Raw genomic sequence first — 22059 nt, 5'->3', positions numbered from 1 at the left:
TTCGTTGATCCAGTTTGCTCCGGCGCTGGAGATGGGCGTGTAGTGAGGAATTCAGTCTGTTTTTTGAGATGAGGAAATGCCACCCGAACACCAGATTCCTGATTTCTGAGTCTGAAAATGACAGACTTCTTTAAGACTTCTCAGCCTCTAAACAAACAACCTGCAATACCAATACGTCACTTTGAATATGCAAATAAACAAGATGAAGTAGTATTTATTTGCTACACAGATTCTTTTCGGGTTTGTCAGAGTAGTAGCAGTTATAGAGGACTAGTGGAGTTTGAGTAATAAAAGGTAAAGGTGCCAAAATTGACTCAAAAAATACCCCAAACTTTCTCTCATATTTATTTATTTATTTTTATTAATTTAGTTTATTTCTTGAGTATTATGTTTAAATTAAAAAATAAACCAGTGATTTGGCCATGTAATACAAGACGTTTCTTTACAAAATGTACCTTACGATATATGATTACAGGCACTTTGATTGTTAAAGAAATACTTGATTTTGTAGAATTACCTATTTGATTCCAGATAGATAAGTTTAATGCCATACTGTGAAACATTCCAGACAAAGCAGTAACATCTCCATGGAAATGAGTAGATGGCACAGGACATCTTTTAATAGATTTCCTTTTTTGGTTACCTGAGTACTTTTCTCTTTTATGTACAATGTTGCATATCATTTCTTCCTCATAGAGGTTAAACAACTTTCTCAGTGAATGCTTTACACTGCTGCTGCATTCAGTAAAGAAACAGACCCATCACAATCTCAAAGCAATCTCTTGTAGTGTCAGGAGTTGTCAGACAGGAGGAAGCGTTCTCGTTGGTCTGGGACTACAAAGCCCTCTTTCTGCTCGCTCTCCCTCCGGTCTGAGATGATGAAGGCCTGTTTGGGGTCAATGACCACAGAGCTGTCCAGGTCCCGACCTGTGAGCTCCACCTCGGCGTACGAGGGCCGACCGGAGCCACGGCGAAACCGCAGCATGGGCCAACGGGTCGGGCGACGCTGTGACAGAGAGAGGAGTGTAAAGGGTTAAAGGGTTTAATAAAAAACATCTAATAAAAACGTAAAACACAGCATATTAAGATGAACATATTTTAGATGGGGTGTTCATTTGGTTAACTAATTAAATGCATCACATACTTAAATCAATTTGTTTTTTATACATATATATATTTGGGGTGCTTCTGAAGCAACATTATGTTTTTATATTGCATTATACGGCCTTAATATGTTCTCACAAGGGAGCTACAGTGAGAACTCTATCGCTAAAGTTACTATGTTTTGCTTTAAATCAAGAAGTGTTAAGGGTTAACTATAAAAGTAAGACTTCTAGCAGATAAATAAAGTGACTTATAATAAATTTAAGATTTATTTAATGTAAATGTATTAATTGTACCTCTATGAAGAACAGACTGAGGCCAGAGGTCGGATGAATATAAACGTACAGAGACAGAAGAACCGCTGCTGTTACGACAACGGTCCCCACGGCAACGCCCACCACAAGACCCACCTGGTCCGGGACCTCATCAGGACCTGGGCCAGAGAGGGGGGGTTACATGAAGGTTTATACCAGGGGTCTCAAATAAAAGGCCCAATTCCCCCTATTGTCCAGCCATCGACATTATATCAGAAATACCATATAATTTGGTATTTTTATTATTTGACATAGGCATTTACTTTAAGGGCAACTTAGAAAATTAACGAATGGAATGAACTCAAACATAACAATTTGAAATTTGAACTTCAATCTTTATTTGCTAGTGGTTTGTCCACATATTGCCTTTATTAACCTCATGTCTTTATGTCTTTAAAACTGGAAACAATTATGGTTGTCACTTATTTTTATTACATTAGTTCTCTTGTGCTGATACTCATTTTACTTTGTGGTACTTTTTTATTTTAGTAATTTACCATAAACAAGGTGATATTTTTAGATGCCCTCTGTTCTTTTAAATCATTCCCCATTTGCTCTGAATGTTACACAGTATGGCATTAAACTGTCTATCTGGGGAGATCTGTAAAGAGGTGAGCCCATTCACAGTAACAATGCATGTTTTTCACTGTATTTTCTATAGCAATAAATACACCTGTAATTGGATACTGCAAGATAGATAGGCTTACTGCCACACATGGAACATTCCAGACAAAGCAATAATTTTAACAATTCCCACTCACACCAATGATTTAAAACTATTATCTTGGCTTGACAAATATACTTATGTACCTCCATTTTCAGTTGGAGGTTGTTTAGTTGAGACGGTCCTCTTGCTCGTGTTACTGTGTGAGGTATTGTCCGCTCTCTGTGTACTGTTCTGGGGGTCAGCTGTGGCCCCCTTGTGCTGTCCCGCTGCAGACTGGGCAGAGGTGGTGCTCTGGGTGGAGGGGACTGAGGAGGAGGGGTCGGAAGTCTGAACACAACGAGGGTCTCCCCTCTGGAAGATAAGGGAGGAACGTTTCAGTGCATTTCTAATAATCATTAATCAAGTTTAAACTTTACATTAACACAAAAAAGATTAAAGTGCTTCAAACTTTGTACATGTTGACAAGAAATTTTAGATTTATTCTTGGTCATCTGATAAAATTATTTTTAATTTAGTCAAGATTTACTCAGACAATTGAGTTTAGTTTTTTCAGTCCTCAAAATGTCATGCTAATTTAGTTGACTAAATCCTTAACAGTTTTAGTCAATCTGAAAATATATTTGCATTTTAGCTATGATAAATTGTATTGTGTTGCTTCATGGGACATGTACAGACATGTGCCTTGAGTTTATAATCTGGTTTAGAGCTCTGGGACTGACAAGTGCAACTTGAATCTAGTCATGAATGGAACTAGATTCAAGTTCCTTTTAGTTTTTATGTTTAGACCAAAATGTTTGTCCTTTTTGTCATAGTTTTAATCAATAAAAATGTATGTAATTCTAGTTTAGCCTGGTTTTAGTTTTTTTGTGATTACTTTTTAGTGAGCAAAAATTTAGTCAAAGAACACAAATAAACTGTCCTATCTTGTGAATGGTCACATATGTTTCAAATAACGCCCATAACATAAAAAACTGAAAGTTGCTTCATAATTTGTTGCATTACTCATTCCCTCCGGTAGTAAGAGTTTAACTTTGGCCCATGGTGTGTGAGCGCAGTGTTGAGGGGTGACTCTTCCTCTGAGCTGTGTTTGCTGCTCTGTGATTTAGTGCAGATTCAGTGACAGGTGCAAACCTCGTCCAGACAGCCGTGGTCCACCCAGTCCTGGCGGTTACGGTCAAAACCACTGGAGCATCTGAGGGGAAAAATACAGACATGTGAAAAGGGTTGTGGGTAAGATTTGTAGCATTGGGGGAACTTTTTTTTGTAATAAAAGTTGCTCTATTTGTACATAATAAGTAACTATTTACTATTTGCTATAGTAAATATTTGCTCTACTAAAGACTAACATACAAACATAAAAGAGCCTAACTACACTTTTTACAGAGCACAGTCGTCAGCGCATTATCAGAGCTAAGAGTCCAATTCAGAATGTCCCGTAGCACCAATCCTCGGTCATTATTTTTAAAAACACATACGCATAAGTGTGAACCAGAATCATCAGTAGTTTACACCCATGTGCTATTTTTTTGTATATACATTTATAACATTTTTATTTTCATTTATTACAAAGGAACAGTTAAAATGTTTTACCTTTGAAGTCTGCTGCACCAGCTACAGTTGAATCCAATCTGAGAAGAGACACACGAACCACAGCTGGAGAACTGGAGGCACGCTAAACGGACATCAATTATTCGCAAGTGTGTTATTAAGTACTTAATTGATATAACTCATATAATTAGAATTTGGACTTACTTGGAAGAGGAAAAAACTCGACTCCAGTGCAATTAGACACTGAGGACTTGAGAATGTCCACTTTGTGATATTCATAAATGGTTTTCCTCCGGACATCTAAAGAATCAGCAACAGTAACTCAAAGGTGTAACATTTTTGGTGGAAGGTCCATCACCTATTTGTCTCTATGAAGATGTTATTGCTTAGATTAGAATGTTCTACAGTACGGCATTAAACGTATTTATCCTGCATTTACTCAATTACAGGTGTTAAATGCCAATAACATCCACATGAAAAAACAAATGGAAGACCACCAAAAAAGTTACATAGTGCACCTTTAATGTAGAAAATACATATATTTTTAAAGTTTACGTAATTTTTTTTTTGCACTGACTGGTGCAGCTAATATTAAAAAGTAGTATTAACAAGTAATAGTAGTAGTTGTAAGAATATTTGCAACTGTATCAAAACTTAATTCCTCAAAAATATAGAAAAATGTTTTCTACCAATAATAAAATAAAACAAACCATATATATTTTTTGCTGTACTTCTAAATTGACCCTTTGAGGATAAATATATATATATATATATATATATATATATATATATATATTTTTTTTTTTTCTCACAATGCAATATTATTTAAATATCTTTGAACAGCTGTAACTTACTTGGAATCTGCTCGATCTGATGCAGCACCACAAAAGCATCAGACAAACCCACTCGGACTGGATGATGCTCTGTGCTGATGAGGCTGGTGTCCACTGGGATCTAAAACAGTACAGGCACAAAATAAGGTCTGTTACATAACCAGCTGGAGTAGTAAGTAATACAGTTAGCAACACTGAGGATAGAGAAACATGAGCATGTGAAGACCATATTTTTGGAGGAGGAAAAATTTGAGTGACATGTTAACTTACATGAAAATTAAAGGTGATGTAGCTTTTCTAATCTATAGTTGTCAAGTATTGCCAAGTATACAGCACTTTACCAATTACAAACGTGTTTGGCTGAATAAATGGCATGCAAAATAGATCTGACCTGTTACTTGGTGTAGTGGCATCACTTGTCTCCATAGAGAAAAGTTTAATGGGATATTTGTGTAAAACTCTGTCATCCAGGTAGAATCCATGACAAAAGGAGAAATTCAGTTTGTCAGCTGGACAAAAGTTTATTTGGTCGAATACGTTTTGCAGCTCATTCAAGCTGCTTCTTCAGTTCTGGTCAAAATGCTTTCTGAAAGCAGCCCTAATGGCCCTGAGTGATTATGCTAATATGACCCCACACTCAGTGCAAGTTCAATAGACCTAGCTAACTAACAAAAACTGTAAACCAGTAGGTGTGTTAGTTTCAGAGTAGTTTCATTGTAGTTAACTCCTCCCTGCAAGCAGATATAAGGCAGTGTCCACCAGCATTTTGACCAGAACTGAAGAAGCAGCTTTTTGCCATTAAAGCCATATTGTGGAACATTCCATTTAAGCAATAGCATGTGTCCCAACTGATGTAGGTGACAGACCCTGCACCAGAAAGTCAGAATCATCTTTGGGTCTGCAACATGTAGAATTATTTATGAATAATTGGGACCAATAAAAATAAACTGATAAATAGAAATAATTAGACTACACAGACCCATTACAGAGGTAGTAAGAGTTGCCAGTGAAGACAAAGATAAAAGATTCATAAGTTAAAGGAGTGCTTTAGAGGGTTTTACTCTACCAAACCAAGTAATTTCCTGCAATGAAGACACACATGTAATTGAAAAAAGAAGTTATACCAAACTGTGAAACATTCAAGACCTTTAAATGAGACAAAAAGCTGAGAGACCCTCTACCAAAAGTTCCATAGTGCACCTTTTCAGTGAACAGGACAGTCGACCAGTTGGAATAAAAGAAGATGATGTAATTGTTGTAATTGTGAAAACAGCTAAAGTACCTTGGGAAACATAAAATCAAAGTCACCTGTTTGTATGCAAACACGATGCGTCCGTTTTTGTGCAGAGCGGCCTGAAATGTGAAGGGTCCAAGTCTGGAGTTGTCTTGGAGGAGAATGTCGCTCCACTGCACCACCAGAGCTGTGCCTTTTAGAGAAGAGAGACTATTCACAAAAAGGATAAATACAGGACCTAAACACCAACACTCAACCTCTTTTTATGCAGCCAAACTTTGTACATCAAGTTTTATTTTATTTTATTTCATTTAATTCATTTTATTTTATTTTTTGCTGAGTTCATGGATTGTAAATGAAATGCATGATGGGAAATGAGGTGTTCTTAAACAAGAGGGGACAGCAGACTGACAGCTGATTGGGCTGATATGTTTTTTTTTCAGGAGCTTTCCTCTCTCCTCTTTCCTAATCTCATCTATCAAGTTTTAAATGGTGTAACAGTGTTTAAAGTAATATATACAGCAGTGGCTCTCAAATCTTTCACACCAAGTACCACCAAAGAAAAGATTTGTATTTCTAAACCAAGTTTATTCCAGGTCCCTATAGGGCTAAACCAGGCAGAGGAGGTGCCTGCATTAGGCAAAAGTAAGCAGCTGCATAGGGCCCCCAAATCTGGAGGGGTCCCCAAACATTTGAACTTGTGCTGTTAATGGCCGAGGCCTCAGTGCAATTTGATTTTCTTTCAATATGACATTAAATGGCACTTTTAAACAATAATCATAAGAAAAAGAAAAAAAATTTAATTGTATTAAACTATTTTCAGCTCTGGTTATCTAGTATAATAATTCAAATAAATAGAGATGTGCGGTTCTCAAGAATAATGGGGAAAAACAGATAATACATAAAGGTCCATTGTGAGGGCCCCAAACTCAAGTTTGCTTAGGGCCCCAAAATTGCTAATTCTGCCACTGAAACCAGGTAAAAGTCTAAAAGTGGACTACACCATTTCCACTGTAGTCCTAAACAAGAAACTATACAAAGGAAACAAAACTGTGGATAAAATGAACTCTAAATTAGACAAAACCATAAACCATCCACGTACCACCTGAAAGAGATTTTGTTCCACCAGTATTACATGTCATGTACCACAGTTATATTGTCAGGGAGTCTTGTGTGTGTCTCCTCCCCTCTCAAATTGGCATGTTATGTTATATTAGTTTTCTCTTTTCTCACCGTTGTCAAAGTAAAACACAGAAGAGTTCTGTGAGAGGCTTGGGTCGAAGTTGGCCATCAGAGGAGCGATGTACTGGGTGGCTGTGAGCAGCTGGTGCATCACCTCTCCAGTGTAAATGAAACCTGACATTTACAAAAGAACAGCTAATATTATTACATGGAAAACAGAATAATTCACATTTAAAGTATTCAAAAAAAAAAAAAAATTCAGATCTTACCACCAGTGGCCACAGTGACTTCCTTCAGGAGGTGACCATAGAAAGGGAAGTCAAAGGACAGACGCACTCTCTGTAAAAACAGCATTTGATTCATACTTACCCTACACAATATTTGCTTTGTTTTACATCAAATGAGTGGTGTCTATTCCACTTCAAGGGCATAGATTTGCATAGGGATGGTGGGGACATGTCACAACCAATATTTGGGGAAGACAAAATAGTCCCTACCAATATTTTCCATTTTATTTTAAGGAACAGAAATATAAATTTATTCCGATATAACACATTTTAGTTCATATTTTGTTTATTAGACGTTCAGTGATGACAGAGTTACCCCTGCCACTATTTCATTGGCTGCAACAGAGTGGATGTCATTAGTGGAGCCAGGAGCCTAAACTGGGGAAGCAGCAGAATAGGGCCAGCACCCGAAGATGGCGGCTTGAGCAGGCGTGAGTGAAGATGCTGTGCACCAAACTTTGAAAAACTTTTCAAAAGGGACTTACTTGGCTTCATCTTCAATTAAACTTACCTTATAATGAGTCGCCGTGAGTGAAAAAAGAGCGACTATCTCCACAAGTGCACCTCCCAAACTGAGCCCTACTTGTGCACTGTCAGCAATCGGACTCTACTGACAATATTACATGGAAAAATGTACGGACATTACCTCACAAATATCTCATCACCAACAAGCAAAGGGAAATCTGCTACAAACTTCTACATCCTTGTTATTTGCTAAAAAATCATCTTAGAAGGGCAATGGACACAAACTGTACATTTTGTAAACTGAAAAATGAAACCACGTCCCACTTATTTTGGACCTGCCCAGATTCCATATGTTTTTGGAAAGAATTCATAAAATATATGGAGGGGGGTGTTAGTTGAAAATGTCCCCACCAAACCTGAGACCAAACCTAAGCCTTTGTTCCATTTCTATGATTCCACTAAGTACAGATAGATAGAGCTTCCTCAATTTTTTCTCATTCAATGTTTATGTATTTACCTCCAGCATCCAGCAGCATTATCCAGTTTGAGAGATTATCCATTATTTGAGAGAAAAGGCTGAAATGTGAACTGAAAAACTAATACAAGAATCTCATAAATTTCAGTTAAAGACATTTTGTTATTCGAATAAATTGCACCCTTTGTGATTTGATAAGTGCACCATCTCAAATTCCTATTTCCATTCAAATGCGATACATTGCCAATCTTTGCCATGGGACCTTTTGACCCGTATGTCCCAAACTGGAGTGGGTGCAGGATTGTTTCTTACCTCAGCCTGGCGGTGCAGATTTGGCAGAGAGCCGTGGTTCTTCCATGTTTCCTGACGCTGGCTGAAGTTCACCCACAGCTCTGCTCTCAGCGCGTCTGTGGAACTATACACCTTTGACGTGTAGTAAACGTGATCAACATCCTGTGTGGATAAATAACACTAATAACTTTTCAGACGTAAACATGTACAAGGGTGAATGTAAATAAAATCAATAAATGGACAACAGAATTATATATTTGAAATCTATTGTATATTTAATCTATTATCTATTTAATGGAGCGTTGTTCAATTAATTTTATTTTTGTATAGCCAAATACTCAGTAACTCATGAGTCTTCACAAATAATGTATAGGTAACAATAATTTTCACGAGTGAGGGAAGGACAGAACGTGAGATTGACAGGCGGATCGGTGCAGCTTCGGCAGTGATGCGGTCGCTGTATTGGACCGTTGTGGTGAAGAGGGAGCTGAGCCGAAAGGCGAAGCTCTCAATTTACCGGTCAGTCTTTGTTCCTACTCTCACCTATGGTCATGAGCTCTGGATAGTGACCGAAAGGACAAGATCGCGAATACAAGCGCTTGAAATGGGTTTCCTCCGCAGGGTGGCTGGGCGCTCCCTTAGAGATAGGGTGAGGAGCTCAGTCACACGGGAGGAGCTCGGAGTAGAGCCGCTGCTCCTCCATGTCGAGAGGAGCCAGTTGAGGTGGCTCGGGCATCTGTTCCGGATGTCTCCTGGCCGCCTCCCTCGGGAGGTGTTCCGGGCATGTCCCACCGGGAGGAGGCCCCGAGGAAGACCCAGGACACGCTGGAGGGACTATGTCTCTCGGCTGGCCTGGGAACGCCTCGGGGTCCCCCCGGAGGAGCTGGAGGACGTGTCTGGGGTGAAGGAAGTCTGGGAGTCCCTGCTTAGGCTGCTGCCCCCGCGACCCGGCCCCGGATAAGCGGACGAAAATGGATGGATGGATGGATAATTTTGATGGGATACAGCTAACAACTGTTAATGGAAATCTTAAAGGCCTAAATGTAGTTAGATATAGAGTTAGAGCTTAATTATAAACTTGTACCAAACAGTATCTTACTGTAGTGGTGTTGTGGTTCTCCTCCTCCAGTAGATGGTCTCTAGTCTGGTCTTTGGTCTGGTCTTTTGTCTGGTCTCTGTAGTGGCTCCCAACAGTCCGACCATGAGTCCAGAGTTTCGGAGGCCTTTCTGATGATGGGGGTGCTATTTCTGCACAGAAAAATACACGTGAAACGTATGTGAGACATGTGAAATCATGCACCTTCTTTACAATACAGTTACAATAATTTGTAATTAAGCACACTAAATAAAATCCCTTATTGTCAAGCTCAACTGCATTATAATTTGGAAGAATAAATTATGTTGCAACGTTATTTTGGCCGTATACAGACGCAAGATGGGCCTACAGTTTTCAGTAATATGTGACTGCCTCCAAGTGGAATGAATCTTATCCATCATGTTCAGACACTCCTGATTTGACTAGGCCTGTCTATGCTGGTATCTATGGGTTTCAGAGTGATGATAAATTAGAATTAAAAATTTAAAACGAAATATTATATCTTTTGAAGGGTAAAGGGTCAAATGTTGCCTCTAACAAAAAGCTGAAACCCATTAGTGTGTCCTTGCAGGAGTGATGAGGGCCCATATGAAACTAGCGCGCTTTAATCAGTGGTATTCTGCGCCCTGTAGTCCTCTCCCAGGGCATCCACAGCAGCGCGCCATGTGGGCAGCTCTCCCCCGCTCCGCACTGACATCACGGGGCTTGTCCTTCCTCTTCGCACCGAGGGGCCAAAGCGCGCTTCACATTCCTCATGGGAGCACCTCCACTGCGGGCCAGTCCCAGAGCGCACCGGGGCCAGGGGCATGACTCACACTGGGGTGGCTGCGCTGACCCCCACCTTCATCGTGTGTGCGTAAACACGTTGGCAATGCAGCGGTGTTAAGTGTAGCACCAGCCAAACAAACGCGTCACACAAGAATACGAGAGGCATCGTGTTGTTGCAAAGTGGAACCGACTCAAAATACGTTCATAGTGCATAAAAAAAAAACGGGTTGGTATTGATAGAATTAAACATTGGGTTATGCCACACTAAAGTTGTCTTAAAATTGAGCGTTTGGATTGTGCGTAAAGTTAGCTATTGTCAAAATGTCACACAAAAGACGACTGCGAGTACTGGGGATGAACTCTTTCCCATAGCCTATACTACAAAGTAATAATTCTTAAATTACAGTTTAGGCAGTCCGACAAAAGTTAGCCTTTGTAAACGATAGCAACTTTCCCCTCTTGGATGCAAGTTAAAAATAAAGATTAATCAAACAGCATCCTATCCCTAAACACAACATTAGTTCAGACATTTGCGCAGGCCTCCATTACATTTCTCAATTAATATAAAGTAAAAATGTAAGACAATAACTGTACCTACCATAAACAGGTTGTGCGCAGCTTATGTGAAAATAAGAAAACACGATACATCCAACAAAAATAAAAGGAGTCATTATAGCGCTGAGTATAAAATATAGGCTTATTAATAATGCATAAAACGCCCCCGTCTTCTGCGCGTATTTTTTAAAATCGATCCAGCTCAGATTTAATTTCTCTGTGGGACACTTGTGCAAAATACTCACACTACTGGAGCGAGGCAGAGGCGTGGTTTATAGACTTGACCTATCCTCTACGTCCAAATCACAAAAACAAAAAATAAGATAAAACTTGTGCGTAAAAGTGGATTTGATATCATTTCATATACATTGAAATAGTTTTAAGTCTAAAAAAGAGAGATATAGCTTACAAAAGTACACGAGCTGTACACACATTTTAAATAGAAGGAAATTTCCCTTTTACCATTACTTTTATGAAATTATTATTTCAAGTAGTGAAATCTTCGTTCAAACTGCACAAAGCATTTTATTAAAGTATCTTGAACGTTCCTTATACTCCTTTAAAAACATGGGCTACATGTGCCAAGAGTGTTTGTTTTTCTTTCTTTTGTCTTTGTTTTTATGTGAAGAAATGTCCGCGGGTGTTTATACAGTAAGACTTTTAGTTTTGCGCCACAATTGCAGTTCCTCTTGTTCACACACCAAAAATCACAGCAAGCAAATATAAAAGTCCGTGAAAGTTTACACATTTACAGCTCCCGCTAATGAGCCTTTCCCCCTTGTGCTTTCAGCGGGTGCTGCGACGTCACTGTGACGTAGTCCGTGGAGGGATCTATAGCCTGTCTGTCACAGTTATTTTAATAGATCCACGGTCTGTCATAATTTTTCACCACGAGATGTCACTATTCAGCTATTATTTTCATTTCATTTTAATTAAAATGAGCGCATCCCATTCCCATCACGCACAATGTTGTTTCTTCATCATCTACTTGCCACCTCTTTAAAGTTTAGACTAAGTTGTCAAAGATTGTACAGGTATATGGATGCACTGCTGTTTTCTTCACAAAAATCAAAACACATTTAGCCACCGATTATGCAACATGGCTCTTTCTCCTCTGTGGGCGTGAATGACAGCTGAACTGCTCACTCATCACTGTGGGCGAACTGAGAGACACTCAAAACCAAAGTGCTGACAGAGTCCAAGTGATAAAGAGAGCCCTTATTTGTCCTGCGATGTATGAGGCATTAGATGATGTAAAAGCAGTAGGCTACAAAACATGATAAAATCTACTCTACAGACAAGCCTATTTAAATAATAACTTAACATAAACACACATCTATAGCATGATCATGTGTATATTCAGTGTTTTGCCCTTTTTCTTTTTACTGCAAAAGGCAAGAAAAATAAAACCTAAAATATTTTAATTAAACAAATATTCACACTTTATACAAGGAAAAAGACATGGTCGTATCCAATGTTTTAATCAAGAAGTGCAATACCCACATATTAAGATTAAATGGCAAAAAGGAGTGGGGGATAATGCAAAAGGAGGTAAGACAAAATAAAGGATAGCAAGGAATCTACTACAGGCACATGTTTTTAAAATTAAATATTGTGGAAAAGAAACATGTTTCAGTAGTCAAACTTCAAGAATGATTCAGTAAGCACAAAGTCAAACACACAAATTGAGATTTTACAGTTTCAGGCATGGCATTATTCAAATAAACACATGGATGGCGTTTAAAAGTGTGTACTGAATCTAGAGAACATTTCATTTTGAATAGAAAAGTTAAAATAAATGATCTTTTCCACAATATTTCAGATGTACTGGCAACAAAAATGACAAAATAGTAAGTTGCAAAAACATCACTGAGAGTCTAATAAATTCATGATGTCAACTCAACTACCACATTTCTAAAGCATTGGGGAGATTCAAATTTCGTTACAATTGTGGAATACTTGATTGTGATGGAAATAACAATTACAACACAATATTAATTAAACTGGTGCCAAAGAAGTGGATGGAATGAGCAGCTATGGGGTATTGAAAATGTTAATAGCAGTTGATGAGTTCCACCTCAAAGACCAGTATGGCATTGGGGGGGATGACTGGTGGGTATCCCCGAGCTCCATAGGCGTAGTCTGGGGTGCAGGTCAGCTTGGACACCTCCCCGACAGACATCTGAGGAAGAAAACAGTAATAATGCCAGAATAATGAGAAAGCCACTTTGTTGATTCCACTGTAGACCAACAAATATCATCCATTTTACAAACTCATTTTATAAAGCACTTTGACTTTTCACTGAACTAATTTCACTCTACAAATAAACAGACATGCCTAATTACAAACAGATACATTTGGAAGTTGAAATTAAGTTGGGATAAAACACGAAGATGAACAGGTATCAAACAAATTCGCAAGTATGTAGAAAGGCATTGAATTAATAGGTATTAATATGCCGAGTTTAGACAAATCTGACAAATTGATGAGTGGAATGGATTTAGTTTGCCGTTACGTCAGAAGATCCAGTATTATATCAATGAGGTGGTAAAAATCAGTAATAACTAATTTATTGTTAATAATAACATCTCGACTGTGAGATCTGTAACTTATTGTTTTCCAATATTCCAGACAAAACTATATTTTCAGAATAAGATAGGCCTAACACAATGCAGAGTATGGACTGACCTGAGCGACGCCCTCATCCCAGCCTTTGATCACTTCTCCATGTCCAATGGTGAACACAAACGGCTTCCCGCGATCCCTGGATGAGTCGAACTTCTCCCCAGTTGTCAAAGTGCCTACAAATCCACATTTAGACACATTATTGCAGAACTGACAGTTTCAGATGAATGTAGTGTCACAAATCAATTCACAAAAAATATATAAATTACTTACACACACACACTTAACTTACACACACACACACTTAACTTACACTTACACACACACACTTAACACACACACACACACACACACACACAAACTGAATAATAATAACAATAAAAAAATCATACAAATTAGACTTTTGATTTGGGCTAAACATTTTTTTAATGATTTATCTGAAAATTGTAGTGGCATAAAATGAAGAAAATAGGTTCACAAGAAAAAGCATCCAATAGAATTCAAATGCAAAAAGCCCAATAACCAAAAATACAGGCTAAATAATAATAATAATTTACCCTACTATCTTCTAATGGGCCAAATGCCCTTACAGGAACACCCTCCTCATTCCAAGTTTCCAAGTTAGAGAAGAGGCGTATTCTTAATCTATAAAGTGTATTTCTATCTTTCAGGGACTTAACAATTGTATAATTTCCAAACTCCTAACAACAGCGGTATTTTTAGAAGCGGCAGCGCACAGCAGCACAGATGTAGCACTAGCATTGAAACAAACTACGCCCCAAAAGTGGTTATGAAAACAAATGGTTGAAAAAGAATGAATGGTTTATCGTAATCCCACGTCGTATTATTGAAAATCTAGTAGTAAATGTGTTTAAATGGTTGATGAGCGGTGTGAGCGGTGGACTGGATGGTTCTTTTGTGTGTACGCCTAGCCATGCGCCATAAAAGGCCGTTTTATGTCGGCTCTACCCACCGATGTAGTGCACGACAACCTTCTGTCCACGCTGCGGGTACGACCTCTCTGGAATAAAAATGTAATCACATGTCAAACACAATGCTATATTTGTAAAACGTATGAATAAAACACCATTTACCGTCACCAGGTTTCAAGACTTCTCTGTGCACTCCCATTTTTCAATAGACGTCTGAGCGCTGCTGTTTCTGCTGCTGCTGCTGCTGGTGCGTGCTGTGCCCACACACTTCCGGTATTACTACCTCCACACCGGAACTAGCGGCGCGTAACATCCGACGTACGCTTAGCACAGCTGTGATTGATTTGTCTTTTTAAATGTGTTTTTATAAATGTAAATGAACCAAAACCTTTTTTTTTATTATTATTATTTTATTATTATTTTTTTATTACATACAACTGGGTGCATAAACTTGATATAACAAACATGGCTGTGTGTCGTCAGCAGTTACATGTTGGGATGAGGGAACATAAACACAACATATTATGTAGAAACAATACAATACAAAAAAAAGTGCATTTAGGAATAGAAAAGGATAATAGCAAGGGAAATAGAGTTCATTCAGCCTGAGTTCATAAAGGTAGGAATACACAGTTTGAGGTTTAGGTCCATTCATATGTTTCAGAGCTTTTATATATAATCTGAGTTCGTTTTTAAAACAAGCAAAATTAGGGGGACATTTCTGATTTTTACATTTGTGGATGTAAAATTTGGCAAGACATAATATTACGTTTACACAGAGTTCTTCTTTTTATTTTGTAGTAGTACACCAAAAATTATAACATCTCTGTTTAACAAGACTTACATGAAACAAAACCACGGAGACCAACTCAACACTGACCCCGAGCAGCAGCCAGCAAAAAACAGCTCAAATATCATCTTTATCACCTACTTGTAAATTGTAAATAGACTGTAAATAGATAAGAGTGTGTCTGTTTCTATTCAAAACCACTGAATGACCAGCAGAGGAGAGCAGAGTGCTGTAATACTTCAAGATATTACAATGAATATACTACACTTTTTATATGTTACTTTTTAAATACTTTTTCACATGTATTCTTCCAAAACATTAACGATGTACATTAAAGGCCCTGTACCGTGTTTTTTCCCATGTATTTGAGCTTTTTTTTTTTTTTTTTTTTCTCGAATTGCAAATTGTCTGTTAATCAGTAAGTGTGTGTTAGCATACTAATTAGTTGTTAATGCCATGGCAAAACTACACTGGTCTCTGAGTTGTGGAAAGCTCTTGAAATGAAGATGCTCAGAATGTATAAGTTAAGTGAGGAATCACTTTGGACTACTGCAGGCTGTTTAGAATAAACATTATATTTTAATATTTTCTTTATATACACAATTTTGAGCTTTTAAACATGGCATGATATAACCAAATTCAACCTTCTATATATTTTCACATCTTTTTCACATCCTATGACTTTTTGATTTATATAATTTCAGTATAAAATGTAAAACAATAGACTTGCATAATTTAGGCGGAGGTAGATAGAGTAAGTAAAAGACAAACTGTCTGGACATAAGATCTGATTTATAAATTAAAGTTCATTTAACATAATAATGCACAAAATCAGTTTAATGGTTAGACCAACATGAGGAAATCTAAATTATATCTGAAGGACTGATGGAAGAAACATGAATGTTCAAATAAACTCGTGCAAAATATCCAAGGGTCCCCCTTTTGGAAAGATGCCCATTGTCAAGCTGCATTCACGCATACGAGGCTGTACAAACACAACTGATTTGAATTTTTATATTAAATTGTTATTATTATTTAAGGTTTTATCAAAATGTATCTGCCAACTAGATGTTTTTTACGTTGATTTTGTTAGCAAATGATAGCATAAAGGTGTTATTTGAGAATATAACAGGGCCAGGTCGGCCAAAGAAATTACAGAAAATATCATAAAAGAAAAAGACACACTCACAAATCTAAAATTTATCATTTACAAAAAGAGAATGACTGTCTCCAATTAGAAAATGAAAAACTAATAACTGAAAAATGTGATGCTGTCCAGGCAAAATCCAGTATAATGAAAGGAAGAAGCATCCTCTTAGGCCGCACTGTATTGCATTATTTATAAAATGTGGTAAAATATCTATCTGACATCATTGTTTAGTATCTGAGGAGTTGTTCAGCACAGTGGATGAGCATAATGGATGATCTCATGATTAGAGCCAGTTCCACAACCGCCCGGAGAGTCGCTCCAAAACATCGACTGTGGTGTCACTGCTGTCTGCATCTACAAAAACAGCTAAGCACCGTGTGAAGCCAAGCCATGCTGGTTTTACCATGTTTAATCTATGTGTGAACAAAATGAATAAAACACATTTCAAACTTATTTTTGCCCAATAATCCTTTCTATTATTTATTTATTTATTGGCATAATTGGTTATATAAATGTAAATATCAGGTAATATCTTATAAATATCATATACATTTGAATATTTTCTAAGCATTAGATGTGTTTGCATCCAGTGGCACCTAAAAAGAGACACATGCATTTAAAATGAAACATTATTGTACAATAATAACATTATGTATTTTTGTTTGCAGTAGTCATCTTAACTTACACTGTTACAGTCAGAAAGATCAATAGCTGAAATATGATCTAAAAGCTCAGAATTCATTAAGTCATTTTCCCTATAAATGAAGACATGACAATTTATTGAAATGTATGGGATATGAATTAAGATATGGTTTTGTATTGTAGCAGTGATTTACTTGTAACATCTTTTCCGGCTGAAAATGAAAAGAACAACAGAGATGATTATAACAGCCAGCATCGTGAAACTAACTCCAAGGCCAATGGTTAACGCATCTGTAAAGAAAACAATAATTTTGAATACTAGCAGTGTAAGGAAATTTCTCTTATAATCTATTTGAGAGGGACTTCTTTAACAGTACAGCTCACCTGTTGTAGTTCAATCTAAGTCAGATCTTTATGGTTAGATTGTGTTAAAACAAATTTCAGATTAAAGTCTAATTTAAGCAACAGAGTTTCAGAGAGCAGAGCTGTCAGTTAACTCAGGAAATGTTTATCACATCAACTGCAAAGTGTCAATAAACTAGTTGTTACCATGCTTGGCATCTGGGTCGATCGGAGGTTCTGAGTAACAAGAAAAAGGGACAATACTGATGTCGTCAAGGGCAACGTGTCCCACTGGGTTTTGTCCTTTTAGATAGACAAACACAAACTACAAAAAAGTTCAATAAATTACATGTTTTTTGAGGGGAAGAAAATGATATGTGATCAACAGGGATATTACAATGACTTCTAGTGGAAAATCTGCTACTGCTACAGTTCCCTGCTGCTCAACACATAAATCTACCTCCACATACTAACCAGGGCTCTTTGACAACCAAGCACAACCAACTAAATGAAGTTATGACGTACTGAATGTATCCACTATTATTCTAACATGATTTTTTTCAATGTTTACTTACCCAGAATGGCTCATTATGTTTAATGGTCACACTGGCTTCTTTCCATTGTTTTCCCTTGTTTCCACTTTCTTCCCACTTCAACATGCCCTCCACATTCCCAGCCTCATATGTTCTCCTACGAAAACATTAACAATGGACATTAAAGGCCCTGTACTGGATTTTTCCTCCCCCGTGTATTTGAGCTTTTTTCCCCCTCAAATTATAAATTGTTTGTTAATCAGGAAGTGTGTGTTAGCATACTAATGCGTTGTTAATGTCACAGCAAAACTACACTGGTCTGAGTTGCCTCTGCCTCTTTCAGTCCTTTTTTTTTTTTAAATCTGCTTTTGTAATTGACTAATCCACCTATCTCACAGAGGTTGGGTCAAGACTACATGTATTTGTAAAGAATAGGAAAAGCTTGTAATTCTGCTGGACAGGTTAGTTATAACTTATATAGTTATATATAGTTTTAATGCATCAAAAAAGCATGGAGTTGCAAACGTTTCCATAACCTTGCAGTCTCCCTTTCAAAATGCTGTCCTCTGGTACACAAGTCAAGGCAAGCATACAGTAAACAAGTCCATACAACTTCATACATATTTAACTACATCTACCAAAATCTGATAGTTATCTGACTTCTAGACATTCAAAATTACTTGATGATTACTTGATTACGTAAAATGATATGTAAACAACAAAATTTGATGTGAGTAATCAGAAACACCATGGTAATAAAGAAACCAGCTTTTGCTGTTTACCTATCCTAATAGTCTTATGACTAAAAAGTCTAATTGCAGCCAGATACAATTATTATTTTAAAAGTGCACAATGTAACTTTTCTGGGGAGGGTACACCATATACATCTCCATGCAGATTATAATCCTTGCCTAGTACATGACATGGAATGTAGCCATCAGGAGTTTTTATTGCTCAAAAATACCTTGGCAAAAGGTATTATCATTCACAGTGGTGAAGTATTTTCAAAGATATTCTCATTATGACTTGTGACTTGGCCTGGTGAAGTCACGTGCTTGCCTCCATGGAAAAAGATGAGTTTAATGTCATACTGTGCAACAAAAAAAAGGCAATGGAGATAAGCAACTCCTTCCTCCAGAAAAGTTTTGTTATGCACATTTATGTTTTACAATAAGAACTATAAACGCTACCGTGTGCAAAGAAGTTTAAAAGACTCCTGAATTATGCCAAATGCTTAAATGTCCCCAAGTCCAAAATTTACCTGTCATTAATGTGGAGTCTGAGTGTCCCAACATGCTCTCCATACATGTGGTACCAGAAAGTAATGCAGTGCCCTCTGTTGGATGGCTGGAAAACCTCACCAATGAGAAAGGACTGGTCTCCCCACTGCCCCACAGAGCTGTCCACATAGATGTAATAACCTAAAAGAGCACAGCATTTGATCAGTATTTTAACAGTAACATGCAAGACTCTAAATCAACATGAAGTACTATATGCAAGAATAAATAAATTAGCAGTATAAATAGTGTTAAGGGTGAAGATGTGTTATCTCTTAGTTTACATCGATTGTGTGTTGTTTGTGATTTGATAATGTCTAGTCTACTCTCACATTGTGCACATTGCAAACAACAATCTTTGCTATTATTTTTTGCTTCTTTAGGCATTGGTGAAACCTAATTTATTCATTATTTATCTGATTTATTTCTATTTCAGCTATAGTTATTTTAACCCTTATGTCACGTAATATATTTTTGAGGTGATATTTGGTTATTTAAGTGCACAGTAAGGCTAAACAATTATTATAATTTTTGTTGTACTCTGAGATTTTTGGGTTATAAAATATGTTTAACCAGATAAAGTTGTATTATGGCAATGGTCGATTGAGAATATTTACAAATATAGTAAATTATTGATGATTACTGAAATTGTTTAATCATTTTTGACATTATGATTTAGTAATGCCACTCTTTGCTATGAAAATGTGTTTTAGAGACTATATAGTCCAGATAATTATGATTACTAAAGAAGTCAACTATGAGGCCTATTTAAATAGTTAATTTAACAGTTTCAGCACTTAAAAAGGCCACTATTGAGCATAACTTTGTAATACATTTACTGACCACTAGAAGAATTGGTGGTGTGATCTACGGGAGGTCTGGTGGTTGATTCCACCCCTGCCCCTGTGCCCCTGAGCCAGTCTGCCTGGTCAATCTGCCCCATGTTAATCCAGCTGCACAGATTGGTCTCAAAGTCACAGTGTCCCGGAGGAGAGCAGTGAGCCTCTGTCAAATGCACATCATCAAACGCTATGCCCCCCTCCTCAGAAGGGCCAGACAGCACCCCCTCCACCACAATCTGCAAGGCAACAGCAATATCAATGAAAAATTTGTTGTATTTAGAGTAACATTAATACTAATGGTACTAAAATACATCTTTTTAAGTGCATGTTTTTATGTGATTATTACTTAGTCTGCTGGGTCAGTCTATATATAGTCTAATAACTTTTTGGCTATTGTTAACATCATGTCAAGTGTATTATTTCAAGTAGGGACTCTGATTCCCAGCCCTCTAGGTTGCGTTCATGTTCTACAATTTGATTATATCATAATATCAGATGATTGACAAGGGCCTATATAACTCTTAACTACTATATATAACACCTTTATAGATGAATATTGGCAATATTGGCCTTTGAGAAAATAATTTCACTTTTGTGAAATTTATACTGAGAGAAAAGACATTGAACTTTGTGCCAGTTTTGTTTTAGGTGGATATTCAGTGATTACAGAGATATTACCGTAACCATAAACAAGATCATCAAAACTGCAACTTGACAGAAAATTTTACCATAAAATTCTGATTTGCCCTGAAGTTCAACTTTAAAGATTATATTAATAATAATGTTATAATGTCACATGAACACAACTTATTTGCTGCTGCAGAGGCATTTCTGTATATTCTGTGCTCTGAATTGTGTCCAGTCAGAGGTGCTCTTCTGCAGACTCACCCTGTAGGGCTGGGATCGAGGCAGCAGCGCGGCCTGGGCAGGTCTCCACAGTGGAAATTGAGCTCCACTGAGGGAAAGTACAAGCATCTCTTTAGCCTCATCTGCACTTCTCTGGTAAATATTCAGAGTCCCCGCATTATTTCCATACATGTAGTACCAGAGCTGCACACAAGAGCCTACATCTGTGAAGAACACAACAAAAGAGAAAAACTGCAAAATACAAGTACAGGTAAGTACTTGTAATAAGTAAGTATAGGTAGTAAATCAATTCAGGCAAAAGGATTCCTTCCTGATTTGAGGATTTTGTGAGGACTTTCCCCTATTCAAACTATTTATTTTATATTTATTTGAATTTGTACCACAGGCACACCAAACCCTTCAAATCAGGAAGGAGTGTTTACGCCTGAAACCCATAAAATGTTCTATGTCCTACACGCTGCTGTGTCCTACAACTTCACAAATCTGATGTAGTGTGAATTGACTGTGTGGTGATGGCACTTTTAAGGGGGAGCAAAGTGAGGGGGGACTCAGTGTTAAAAGCAAAACAAATTAAATACATTTGAATATATTGTTATCAGCAAATATAGCATTTTCAAAACAATAAAAGGTAATATGGCGATCTAAATATGTTATGTGTTACAAATTGAAACAGTTCTCACCAGGTTGATACAGAGGTGAAGACATAGCAGCGGATGGTTGTGTTACATCATTCTGTGTGGAGGAGAGAAAGTAGTACATTCCAAAGGGGGTGTTGGTCGTGTGGTCGGTGTGGGGTCCTGAGTATTGGGAGTAGCCAAATTGTCTGACCCACTTCATTTCATCAGTACTGTCCTGACTCCAACCACAACTGTCCTGCTCAAAGTCACACACATCTACAACACAGAAATTATTGTCTTTCTGAAATCATTTGTCAAGTATAAATCAAATTTTGTGATTTGTTTGTATGTTTAAAAATAGGGATCTGTTCAGAAGGCACATTGTAAATAACTCCAGGAACAGTAGCCTGACAAAACAATACAAGAATACAATGAATTTTATGTTTGTAGATGCAGAACTGCATGTAAACACACAACTTAGATGTTTCTAGCAAGTTTTAGAGAGATTCAAATGGATGGGAAGAAAATATTGAAAAGACATGCAAAAATAAAGAAAATAGTGCTGTGTTATAAAATGAAATAGCTCTATGTCATCAGCAAAATGTACAGACTTTTTATTTGT

General features: G+C 37.3%; 3 protein-coding genes across 3 annotated transcripts; all 3 read right to left on the bottom strand.

The window, feature by feature from the left end:
• Positions 1 to 425: 425 nt before the first annotated feature.
• On the bottom strand, positions 426 to 10949 carry plxdc2a (plexin domain containing 2a). Its single transcript, XM_055151984.1, has 13 exons — positions 10863 to 10949; positions 9500 to 9648; positions 8422 to 8562; positions 7152 to 7221; positions 6934 to 7056; positions 5775 to 5893; positions 4488 to 4587; positions 3838 to 3933; positions 3676 to 3757; positions 3217 to 3277; positions 2229 to 2436; positions 1401 to 1537; positions 426 to 1006 (listed from the first exon to the last, which is right to left on the bottom strand). The coding sequence occupies exons 1-13, from the start codon at positions 10933 to 10935 to the stop codon at positions 791 to 793; spliced, it is 1575 nt and encodes a 524-aa protein (XP_055007959.1). The 5' UTR covers positions 10936 to 10949; the 3' UTR covers positions 426 to 790.
• Positions 10950 to 12284: 1335 nt separating this feature from the next.
• LOC110164143 (peptidyl-prolyl cis-trans isomerase Fkbp12-like) lies at positions 12285 to 14665 on the bottom strand. The gene is made up of 4 exons (XM_020929174.2): positions 14540 to 14665; positions 14419 to 14466; positions 13509 to 13621; positions 12285 to 13001 (listed from the first exon to the last, which is right to left on the bottom strand). Exons 1-4 carry the CDS (start codon positions 14574 to 14576, stop codon positions 12873 to 12875), a joined length of 327 nt encoding a protein of 108 aa, XP_020784833.1. The 5' UTR covers positions 14577 to 14665; the 3' UTR covers positions 12285 to 12872.
• Positions 14666 to 15566: 901 nt separating this feature from the next.
• Positions 15567 to 21628, bottom strand: LOC129408238 (MAM and LDL-receptor class A domain-containing protein 1-like). The gene is made up of 9 exons (XM_055151350.1): positions 21501 to 21628; positions 20842 to 21003; positions 19955 to 20189; positions 19096 to 19255; positions 17877 to 17991; positions 17509 to 17626; positions 17154 to 17250; positions 17003 to 17072; positions 15567 to 16913 (listed from the first exon to the last, which is right to left on the bottom strand). Exons 2-9 carry the CDS (start codon positions 20989 to 20991, stop codon positions 16881 to 16883), a joined length of 978 nt encoding a protein of 325 aa, XP_055007325.1. The 5' UTR covers positions 20992 to 21003; positions 21501 to 21628; the 3' UTR covers positions 15567 to 16880.
• Between the last annotated feature and the right edge of the window lie 431 nt (positions 21629 to 22059).

This window comes from Boleophthalmus pectinirostris, unplaced genomic scaffold (genome assembly GCF_026225935.1).
Source record: "Boleophthalmus pectinirostris isolate CB_2022bp ecotype Guang Dong unplaced genomic scaffold, ASM2622593v1 HiC_scaffold_16, whole genome shotgun sequence".
In the NCBI taxonomy this organism is placed as follows: domain Eukaryota; kingdom Metazoa; phylum Chordata; class Actinopteri; order Gobiiformes; family Gobiidae; genus Boleophthalmus; species Boleophthalmus pectinirostris.
The sequence above is the reverse complement of the archived record's forward strand: the minus strand, read 5'-3'. Positions and strand labels throughout refer to the sequence as shown.

Coding starts and splice junctions, on each gene's coding strand:
- LOC110164143 (XM_020929174.2), bottom strand. CDS start 14,576: ATGGGAGTGCACAGAGAAGTCTTGAAACCTGGTGACG. Junction 13,622..14,418: donor GGTTGTCGTGCACTACATCG/GTGGGTAGAGCC, acceptor GTGGATTTGTAG/GCACTTTGACAACTGGGGAG. Junction 13,002..13,508: donor GGGATGAGGGCGTCGCTCAG/GTCAGTCCATAC, acceptor TTTCTTCCTCAG/ATGTCTGTCGGGGAGGTGTC.
- plxdc2a (XM_055151984.1), bottom strand. CDS start 10,935: ATGACTCCTTTTATTTTTGTTGGATGTATCGTGTTTTCTTATTTTCAC. Junction 3,934..4,487: donor TCAGATCGAGCAGATTCCAA/GTAAGTTACAGC, acceptor CTGATTCTTTAG/ATGTCCGGAGGAAAACCATT. Junction 1,538..2,228: donor ACCTCCAACTGAAAATGGAG/GTACATAAGTAT, acceptor TCTCTGGCCCAG/GTCCTGATGAGGTCCCGGAC.
- LOC129408238 (XM_055151350.1), bottom strand. CDS start 20,991: ATGTATGGAAATAATGCGGGGACTCTGAATATTTACCAGAGAAGTGCA. Junction 19,256..19,954: donor CACCACCAATTCTTCTAGTG/GTCAGTAAATGT, acceptor GTGCTCTTTTAG/GTTATTACATCTATGTGGAC. Junction 17,251..17,508: donor CGACCCAGATGCCAAGCATG/GTAACAACTAGT, acceptor TTTTCTTTACAG/ATGCGTTAACCATTGGCCTT.